Here is an 11,618-nt window from a genome sequence, read left to right on the forward strand (position 1 = left end):
GCTGTCGTGAATTGTTCGCTCGACACACAGAATACGTTCGTAATTTGAAGATTTCCACGATAAGTTTTAACTTAAGCTTTCTAAAAGCCTTACTGTATATTTAACTATTCTAATTCATGCTCTTATTAGAGGGTAGCATTTCCAGTTAACAAAGGTACCCAGATTGGGTAAGAACATTACAGGAAAATCACCACAACTGAAAGTTTTTAACAATTTTCCATGCAATCAAAACTTTAAGAATTACGGCAGTAATTCCTAATATTTTGTCATGAAATTTTTTTTTTTTAAGAACTGTTGCAATAATTCCTAAAATTTTTCCCGGCAATAAAAATTTTAAGAATTACTGCAGTAGTTCCTAACATTTTCCCCTGCAATAAAATTTTTTAAAATTACTGCAGTAGTTCCTAACATTTTTTCATGCAACAAAAATGTTTAAAATTACTGCAGTTATTCCCAAATAGTTCACATTCCTGCAAAACAGAAGGGACTCATAATGATGCCACAGTGTAGAGATTTTTCTGAAAGCCAGTACAAAAGAGAATGAAGTTAATTTTTATTCTAGTTCAGTTATAAATGTATTGCATTAATACGATAATCTGTTAAACATAGATTTTCCGTTTTTAAGTTCCGTCAATTCTTTTTTAATTAAAGACAGGCAAACAGTAGTTTATTTTCTTTTCGAGTTTCAAAAAACACTTTTAACAAAACTTTATGGAATTTAAGTACAGAATTTGTTTTGTTTTAGGCAAATTTACTTCTACCAATTCAAATTATTTCATGTTTGTAATGTATCACTAGTAAGTATTAATAATAACAACATTTAACCTTTATGCGACTGCTAAAGAAGCCCCTATATTTTTGTAAAATTCCATAATATTTACATCATGGAATAAAAAAAATAAATAATAATTCGATTGCTAAATCGGGACAGATATACAGTGGAACCTGCAAAAGTGACCACCTGGGTAAAGTGTGCACCTGAGTAAGGTGACCATTTTCTGAAAGTTTTATTTAATGAGTCCTTTTTAAAGAGTCTTCATAAAGTGACCATTTGACTTGGTCCCGAGGGTGGTCAATTTAGACAGGTTCCACTGTAATTCATAAAAGCGCTTCATCAGATTTTATAAACTTTTTGAGTTTTATAAATAAAGTAGAGAGAATTGATCCACTAAATGTTCATAAATAAACAAAAAATATATAAGTAGTTTAAGATGAATGACTTGTACTGAACCAAAGTAAAATTGTGATTTTTTCAAAGTATCAAATAAATTTTTCATGAATTAGTTACAGTTATTTCGATGAAATGAGTAATCATTAAATGATGGAAGAAGTGTATTCTGTAAATGAAAAAAAAAGCTGAAATATCTCAAAATATTAAGATAAAAAAAAATTCTTTGTATGCTTTAGATGCTGCAAAATGCATGACTTGTGCTATGAGAAAATCGCAAATTATGAATGTTATGATGAAAAACCACATCTTGCTCATTATAAGTGGAAATATGGAAATGGTAAAATATATTGCAGTAAGTTCATTTATTGATGGTTTTAAACAAAGTATTTTGTTCAGGGTGCGTAGCTAAATTTTTCAACAAAAATAAGCACCTTTTAAGTACTTTTTAAGCACTCAAAAATATTTCTAAGCACTTTAAAAAAATATTATAATTAGGATATGCACACTAATAATTTTTTTTCTTTCATACTGTTGAAAGTTCTTCCTATATATAAGTTAACGAAATAGTTGTCTAAGTTACATGATCATGATGAAATAACTAGTTTCTGACAAAGAATTTTTTTTGGGGATTAGATTAGCCACCATAAAAACAATTTCACAATTTTAAATACATTCATTATTGAGTGAATCATTCAATATTTTAAATTTATTAATTACTTTACTCAATCGGGTATAATATGAAAAAAAAACAACTACTTCCACTTAGTAGGAATAACATTTACCTTTTAGTTTAATTAATGAACTGAGTTTTAAATATGTTTACTAAATTCATAAACTTCGGTAAAACAACAATATAAATTATTTCCAAAGGAACTAGACTAATACAATTCCAACCTGGCGAGTAACGACTTATAACAAGACACTTCGTTTGATGCTTACTTGTTGCAAGAAATCAGGTTCGCAGAAAATGCTGTTTACTAGTTAAATTTAGTAGGAATAACCATATATGGCAACGTTACTTTTAAAAAGTAACGAGTAAAAGTACAAGTATTTTCAAAAAAAGTAACGAGTAAAAAGTAAAAAGTTCTTATTTTAAAAAGTAACGAGTAAAAAGTACAAGTAAAAGTACAAGTACTAAACCAAAAAAGTAACGATTTAAAAGTACATTTCTGGGAAATCGAAAATTCAAAGTAACCTAAAATTTTATTGAATAATATTCTTATGTTCTTTAATGTTTTTGCAAAATTGTTGTTATTTATTTAATTATTTTAAATTTTGAAAGTTATGGACATTAATTTATTTTTAAATTCGGAAGAATATTATAATATAATTTTATAATATAATCGTATAATATAATTTAAAATCAAATATAATTTTAATATCAAACTTTTTATGGAATTGCACGAAAAAGAAATTTTATCTATTGATTTAAATTTTTAGTTTATTATTCTTATTTATTTAAATTACCATTGATTTAAAATTGTTTTACTCTATAGAAACGCGTTTTAAAAGCACAAACATAAACAAAGCAAACACGGGGTTTCAGAGAGCTTTGTGATCTTTGAGCTAGTTTTATTTGTAACAATGGCTAATGCTGAAGTCGTGCGAGAAAATCATTTTCCGAACATTTCTGCCCTACGGAATAATTAAAATTTGTAAACGAATTTTAGTATCAGCGGCTAAACTAATACCTTCGAGCTTTCAAGAGTTAAAATAGTAATTATAATAGTTTTCAATAGCACAAACAGTTCTGAAGTTCTTAGAGATCTGACTGGGCGTTGTTTGACAAGGTCGGGCATAAACATAATTTTAGTAAAAAATGTACTAGGTAAAAATGTATTTAGTAAAAAATTTATTAAGACGAAAATGTATTATTAGTGAGTTCAAAAAGAAAATTGAAAAACGTAATAACAAAATCCAACATTTTTTATTTAAAATGTATTAAATATATACATAAAACCAAAAATGAATGAAAATAACTTGTAGCAATAAAGGAAACGAAGGAAATAAAAATAAAAATATGACCACCGAAGCCGACGTCTTCAGGGGGTACCGGCCCCGGTAGCCATAAAACAAAACCTTTTCTATTGAGGGGGAGGCAATTGTCTAAAGTAACACCATAAGTACCCCGAAGGTTTTGTATAGAAGTCCAAGAAAAAACATGAAATACAAAGAACCAATTAATTTAGAAAAGAAACTCAAACAAATTCATCAGAAAATAAAATTATTGACAATCAAAAAAAAAAAAAAAAATTCACCATAAATACTAAAAATTAATTATTTAAAATTAAATAATGAACTTATATTTGGAAAAGATCTATTAACATCAATTGTCATCCACTACAAGTTAAATAAAATGTATTTGAACTTGATTGGATAAAAAGAAAGAATTATTATCTGTCACAATAAACCAGAAGGGAAAGTAATAATTTTATTTAAAAGAATGCGTCGATTTTAAATGCTTAATTTCTCTTAAATGTTATTTTTTTTCTAAGCATAATACAACTGTATTCTTTATAAATTGAAGTCGAATAAATTTTTTTTAATTTCTACTTTTGATACATTTGTTTTGTTTTTCGTTAGAGGAACTTGGAAAAATATCTTTCTTTTTTTTAACGTTAAATTTCAACAAAAAAAAATTTAATAAGTTTCATCTTTAGTCAGTGTTACACTCATGTTATTTAAAAATCTTTTTCAATTCTAGTGCATAAATTTTCAATGCCAGTTTGATAAGAATCAATTTATTTTAAAACAAAATTTCTTGAGATGACATATTGGACATCTCCCATATTTTCTATTCTATATGGAATAAAGTAAGGTGGAAATCCTATAGCGCAATATCGGTTGAGTATGGAGGCTAGTACAATACCTCCATCCCAAATCCATTGCTTTTTTACAAGGTTCATCTTCCCCATCAATGCTAATCAGAAAGATTAAAATTATTGAATCTAAAATTTGAAAAGTGCTTCAAAGAAAAGAAATGAACTGATTAAATATTTACAAACAAGCAAGTCCCTCTAACTTTAAAATATCGTTGGCGCGACTTATAGTACACAATTATAATTAATAAACCTCAATAATGTTGATTAATGAGAAACGAATACCAAAATTAACGGAAACGACAGTTCTTTATTCTTTCCCTAGTCTTATTAACTATACCCTAGTTTATATTAATTTAAAGAGAGTCTTTTTTTATTTAAATAAAAATTTATATTTGCTAATTCAAAATAAATATTTGTTAATTTATTTAAATAAAAAAAAGATAAAAGTGGTAGAAATCATATTATTGCGGAATAAAATCTCATTCGGATGTTACAAAGCTCCTTCAATAGTGAACATCTAAAATACCCAGAAGCCAAACCAGAAATCAAAATTATCTGTTTACATATAAAAAGGAGTCATTTTGATGTCAGCAACAAAGGCAAATTGATGTTTTCTAAACCTAAGCATGATGCACAATAAATCCTCCTGAATTATACCTCCGTTCTACTGTAAACAATTTAATGATGTTCCAGTAGAAGTTAATGCACTTGCGTTAAACAAAAATCTCAAAGGGGTACTTTTGGATTCAGGTCTAAACACACAATGACGAGGAATATAATGCTGCACATCTGGTTCTTCAGACTCTTGTACTTCCTCCATATGACCCATATTTAAATACTCTAGCATAAATGCTTTGTGAAGTTTACAAAATTGAGGTTCTCTAGCAAGGCGATTCCATAACGAATTCACACTACTTTTACTTTTACAAACACAAGATTTTTTCTTAGATTCACCCAGACACGACGGATCTTCTCTAAAGGGCATTTTAACAACATATTTTCCACTCTCTGTTCTTGAATAATTTTCAAGAAAATGCTCTTCACAAATTTCAGCTTTTTAGTTTTAGAAATTTTAGACTCTCTCTCTCTCTCTACATTTTTCTATTTCCCCAAAAGTTTTTAATGTTTTTTCTAACTCAAAATTATCTGTAACGAGCCCACAATATATTTTATTTTCGTTTTGGGTCGGAAGACTCCCACTGACAATATACCCGAAAGCGCTATTTTGCAATCTTAAATTTTGTACCCTGAAGGAAAATGTGACCCGATTTTAAGATTTCACAAAAGTGTTCTGGTCCTTACAACAAATCAATAGGACTCGGAATAAATATTATTTAGTGATAGAATATTTACATTAAGAGGATTAGCTGGTGTAAGTTCTGTAATTTTAGGAATTACTACAAAATTTAAATTTAAATCAAAAACTCTTATCTCTATTTAAAATAGTAGCATTAACTTTCGATTTTATGCTCAGAAACATATTATTTATTCCCGATACAGTTATACTTGAACTTGACCTATTTAAATTAAGAGAATCTGCTAAGGGGCCGTTCAAAAAGTACGTACACAAAAATGGAGAAATTTTAAACCCCTCCCCCCCCTTCGTACATTACCGTATATAAGGTCTTACTCCCCCCCCCTTAGAGTACGTACATTTTATTAATCTAACCCCCTTTTTCATAAAAATTAAAATAATTCTGTTTTAAATAAAATTAAATATTTATTTAAGGAGTGTGTAGGAAAAAGTCAAATTTAAATTTGATGTATGCTTATAGTGTACGTACTTTGTATAAATACCACCCCTCCTCCCCATCGTACAAAACCGTACAAAATAGCGAATCCCCTCCCCCCCCTTCGGGATGTACGTACTTTTTGAACGGCCCCTAACCTTTTTATTCAAAAAATTAGAATTCGCTCCCACATCTAATAATCCTCGAACTTCAAAACACTTATTTGATTAATCTTTCATTAAACAAATAAAAGTGCTGAGTAAGATTGTTAATTCTTTTCCCATTGTAGTAGAAGAAAATATATTTTCCCCACCCTCACATACAAGCGTCTCGTAATACACAGGCATTTGGAAAATTGGTGCCGAAGAATTCAAGGACGATTGAATGTTCCTATTTTCATTATTCATTTGATTCCAAACTATTTATTTTTTGCTCTCGCGGAAAGTGAAGAGAAATATGATGCCTTTTTCTGCAAATACTACAAAAGATTTTGTTTCTACACTCACTTACGTTATGATTATTTAAACAGTTAAAGCATAAATATTTTGATTTAACGAACTCAACTCTATCACTTACGAACATATTTTTATAAATAGTACATTTATACAAAGGATGAATTTCATCACATAAAATAATTTTTTACATCCGTTGGAAACGCTTTTGACATAGTTTTCGAGTTATTTTTATAACTCATTCTAGCATTATCAACTACGGATTTTCCCCTAGAAGTATAAAATAAATCAATCTCCCTAGCTAATTCTACAGGTTTAAACCAAGAACTTGCTTCTTAAATTTATAAAGCACATAACCTCTCTATCAAGTGTTTGATTAATTTTATCAGATACTATTAATTGCTTTAAAGTTTCGAAGTCAGTTACATTTTTTAACTTTAAATAATATTCCCAACTCGTTATTAATCTAGACGCGAATTGCACGTACGTTTCACTCGTCATTTTTTACGCTTACCTAAAATTCTCTAAACAGATTTGGGGGGGGGGGGTGGCTCGAATTCTCTCAAAACTATAGTTTTAACTTTAGAATAATCTCCTAATTCGTCATCTTTAATGTATGTAATTATATTTGTGGCTTTTTCCCCTAACAGATTTAGAAGAATTTCAGCCTTAAATTTCTCAGGGACATTTTTTGAAATAAAAGCTCTTTCTAATGACGAAAAGAAATATCCCCGTCCTTCTGGTCTATTAGGGATTTTATGAGTTAAAGTCCTCACACTTTTAATGAGAGAGTCTAAAGATTCTACACTTTCGTTTTTCACACTATCAACAGGTAGTTCACTTTTAGATTCGATTCGCAATTTAGCGAGCTCAAGTTCCGATTTCACTCTTTCAGCTTTTAATTTTTCAATTAATCGGATTTCATCACTTTTTCTTCCTTCGATTATGTTATTTGCTAACTCTTCAACTAACTCAATGTTATTTTTATACGTATCACAACTCTGAAATGCTGTAATTAGATCAACAATAGTTTTCATATTAGAAATGTCTACATTAAGCTCGACAGCAAGCCGAACATAGTCCTCTTTTTTTAGCACTTTTAAACATATTGAACTTCAATAACTAAATAATAAATCACGTACCTTTTATTAGGTATATTATCCACTAATTTCACTACTGATAGCTCTGATAGACAGGACCAACAATGGCTCTGACGATAGCTCAGTTTACATAAATTCGCGATAAAATATAAGTTCTCAAAACTCAGAAAATGGACTGTAATTATTAGTCACAATACTTTATTCACATAACTCATTTCTCCCATCCGAGCTCTTCGGATTCATAACACACACTAAAATTTCATAGATGGTGCTTCTGGCATCAACAAGGAGCTTAGATTTATGTTAATTTTAGAACTATAGAATTTTTTTTTAACATTTTGTTTTTATTTTCGGAAACTTTATTTTATAAATAAATTACCTTGTTCGACAAATTTGATAAACATTATAACTTATGTTAGAAAATAAATTTTAAAAAAATACATTCATATACAGGAAACCCCTATAAATCCAATAAACTACAAATTATATTTTGTTTTTAAATATAATTTTTTTTATTTTAAAATATTTCATAATGGCAATTTTCGGATTTGTAATAACGATGTGCAGGACTAAATCCACTCATAATCAAAAATTATGAACAAAAGTTTGATTTTAAAATTTTATGATATGAATAACTAATACGTTTACGTAATAGTATATATGTTACGTTTAATATAATTCAAAAAAAATATTTTGTTGCAAAATAAAAAAATATATAATATTTTAGATTTTTTTTAATGCATACTACATTTCCATTAAATAAAGCATTGTTTTTATATTTAATTACATTAACGTTAAAAAATGTAAAACTTGTGCAAAATTTTTTACAATAGTAATATGAAATTAGTGATTTAAATTATTTAAAAAAGCATCCAATGCGCACACAATGTTAACAAAATTTTTAACTAGCATATTTAAATGAATGAAAAATGATTCAAATTAATATTAAATGTTATTTTATAAATAGAGAATAATTAGATATTAAAATATTACTTACTTTTTTCAAAAAAGATGAAGTCTTCTCAGGGGCCCCCATCAGGGGGGAAAGTGGGCGCATTATGCGCCCACTTAAAGCTTGGGGGGGAATTTTTACACTAAGTAAAACGAATAGTTTGGGGGGGGGGAATTTCGAATTTACCCAAGAATGCGCCCAAGAGCTTGGGAGGGATGGAGGCTACTGAGCCTTCTTAAAGCAAAGTTTCATAAATAAGGATTCTCAATCTATGTGTAGAAATACTTGTTGAACCACCGATAGATGGCAGCGTTTATTGTAAATTAAATTGTAACCGCAACTGTAAAAAGATATTGTTAAAAAGAGAGATATTTACGCCTTTTGAATGTAGCCTTTTGTCCTGTATATCACATGTTATAATATATTTTTGCTATTACTTACTCCTTTGTGGTTATTGAGTAGTTTTCCTGTTTCTCAAGAAAATGAGAAAAATGATAAATTCACTAATAGTTTAGATAAATCTTCGGTGTATTTCATAACCCATTGGAATTAATTAAACTCGAAAAGAGAAACTATGCACGAGCGTATAGGTTTCCGCGAATAAAAAGAGAAAGTTTTTTTTCTTTTCTTCTTTATGGTTACTTTTTGGAGGAGTAGCAAAAACCAAAAAAAAAAATCATCTTTGTGTCAATAAGACATCAAAGATACAGTTCATTTGTTATTTAGACAAAACTATTTAAGAGGAAAAAAAGCATTCCATCACATGCGGTGATAACAGTATTCCATAGATATAAATTCCCTATATTAGTTATTCCCTATATTAGTCCCTGCAGTATTCATATGGGCATTTGTTCATTCCAACCCCCTTGAGACGATAACCACTGGTATTCAAAACTTTTGCTATTCATGTCATCCTTTATCACAGGCAATTTTCAGAAGATGAATATTCTGGACACACAATTCTGGAGAACATCACATTCACAATGATATTTACAGTCAAAAAAAGATCAAAAGCGCCGTCTTTTCCCTTTCAGGAATGACAATTTTAAAAGGTCAAGGTATTTAAACACGAAGTTAGCTGTGAATGCATATATATTGCAAATTAATTTTATAAATTAAAGAAACATAAGCATTTTTTTTAATAAAATTTTTTTTTAGGAAGCTTACCGAGTTTCAGAAAAAGTAACGATTTTATTCGACATTTCCGTTACAAATACTTGTACTTTTTCCCTAAAAAAGTAACGAAAGTACAAGTAAAAGTACTAAATTTAAAAAGTAACGAAGTACAAGTAAAAGTACGTACTTTTTACTTGTTCCGGCGGTACAAGTAACGAAAGTAAAAGTACTGCCATATATGGGAATAACACGATCCGTGACGTAGGCCATAGTATACCCAATTCTGTAAAAAAATTATTCAAAATTATAAATAATTAATTTAACAATTATTTCTCTTGCAAAATGCAGCAGAGTTGCTCATGAGAATGCATGAATCCTTCCCACCGAATCCAGCTCAGTATTCGAACCCACAAGTATTTAATAAAATGATTGGCGCTTTCATACACTACAGATAAATGGTATGTCCAAATAGATTGTGGTTGAATGAATTATGAAAACATGCTTTTTGGGTAATTCGAGGCAAAAATTGATATGGTAATGAAAAAAATCTCATTTTGGAAAAAGGAAAATTAAGCACTTTTTAAAAACATCCAATGAAAATAAGCACTTTTTAAAAACGCTACGCACCCTGTTGTTATACAAAAGTGAAATTAGTACTCTTTATTTTGAGAGAAATAGAAAAAATATATATTTATAAAAGAGAAGTAGTTTGAAAACATGTTTGTATCTTTTCGAAAAAAAATAATATACAAATGTAAGTAGTAATACACTATTTTTCAATACATTTCTAAAAAAATTTTATTAAATGGAGATTATTGACATGTTTTTGTAATTAAATGTCACAAACTGTCTCTATTTCGCGAAAATGACACTGGAGACATGTGCTACACCAAGCGTTTTAGAGTTTACATTACAAACTATTAGAATGAAAAGTTCACATCATCACCCAAACCCATTTTTATGGCTCTATCTTTTAACGGCTATGGTAGGAATGCCGCGTAATTGTCACCCTAGTCAGATGACGTGGACAGCACTTGAGCTGGTACCCTTCTCTCCTAACTTTCATACCACAATTAACCCAAGAATAATTTCAGTAACAACAGATTTAACGTACACCTTGCTGTGCATACAAGCCGATTGTTTGAATGAGTCATCTTTCTGATGTCACCTTTAAACAATAGACAATTTGTAGAAGAAATATAAATAGCATACTATATACATGTACTTAAAACTAGAAAAATATTTTTCCTAAATTTATTTATTTAAATTAGATTATTTCATAATTTGGCATATCTCTGTGCCACCCTGAATTAATATACAAAGTTTTAAAGCAGAATTCTTTAAAAAAATTTCCAATTTATTTCATAATCTTTAGTAATACAAAACATTACCAAAAAATTGCAGCTTCAGCATCAATGGATTAAAATTTCCAGCAGGTTTATCTTATAGAAAGATGGTACTTTGCTGTCTTTTTTATGTTTATTTTAGGTAAGGGTAATTACGGATGTGGACCAGCGGCATGTAGATGTGATGCCAGAATAGCAAATTGTGCAGAAATCTATGCAGATTCATATGACTCATCTTTGAGAGGCACCAGACCGCCCTTTTACAATGCAGTAAACAGTGTGCTCAGAAACTTTAATAGAAACATAAACAGAAGAACTAGCGGAACTCATTTTACAATAAAGATAGGCTAAATATATTTAGCAATACAAATTGAAAATCAAGCCAATAAAAGGAAACAAGCAAATGCACAAATCAAAACATGCCAGTGATAATCTGTTTCCTGAATAATTGCCAAATTATACAAAAATTGTTATCCTTTCCTTTTGTAAAGAAATTGTAAATATTTTATTAAAAACAAATAGTTGGAATGAAAACTAGTGTAAATGACTTTTTCAGCAAAATACCATACCCTCCTGTTTCAGAAAATATTTCTCCAGTGGGAACAAAGGCAAATGTATTTGCAAATAATTTTAGCATTATGATCTATGAAATGTCGTATTAAGTTCTGTTAAAATTTTTAAAAAAAGTCTAGCCGTTTCTGCTTTAATTCGCTACAATTAAAAGAATATTTTGCAAAGGACCTCAAAAAATATGTAAAATTTTTGTCACAAAATTTAAAGAAAAATGACACAATTAACACAAGTATACATTTCAAATATAGAAGCTTAATATAATTTTTTTTTAATAATACTAGTTGAATATGACAGACAAATTTTTATTTATAGTAGAATTTAAAAAACCCCTTTGAAAGTAGAATGAAGCAACTGTT

At 28.8% G+C, this 11,618-nt stretch overlaps 1 protein-coding gene across 3 annotated transcripts in view; it reads left to right on the forward strand.

The window, feature by feature from the left end:
* LOC122268305 (basic phospholipase A2 pseudexin A chain) overlaps positions 1–11,223 on the forward strand; it is a 35,405-nt gene extending 24,182 nt beyond the window's left edge. For all 3 annotated transcript variants that reach the window (XM_071183414.2, XM_071183413.2, XM_071183411.1), the window contains exons 3-4: positions 1,408–1,523; positions 10,832–11,223. In XM_071183414.2, coding sequence (XP_071039515.1) covers positions 1,408–1,523; positions 10,832–11,040 — 325 coding nt within the window. In that variant the 3' untranslated portion in view covers positions 11,041–11,223. The remainder of the gene's footprint in view (positions 1–1,407; positions 1,524–10,831) is intronic.
* Positions 11,224–11,618: the final 395 nt, after the last annotated feature.

The sequence above is a fragment of the Parasteatoda tepidariorum genome, chromosome 3 (assembly GCF_982258835.1).
Source record: "Parasteatoda tepidariorum strain Cologne lab strain chromosome 3, Ptep-v5.0, whole genome shotgun sequence".
Lineage (NCBI taxonomy): Eukaryota > Metazoa > Arthropoda > Arachnida > Araneae > Theridiidae > Parasteatoda > Parasteatoda tepidariorum.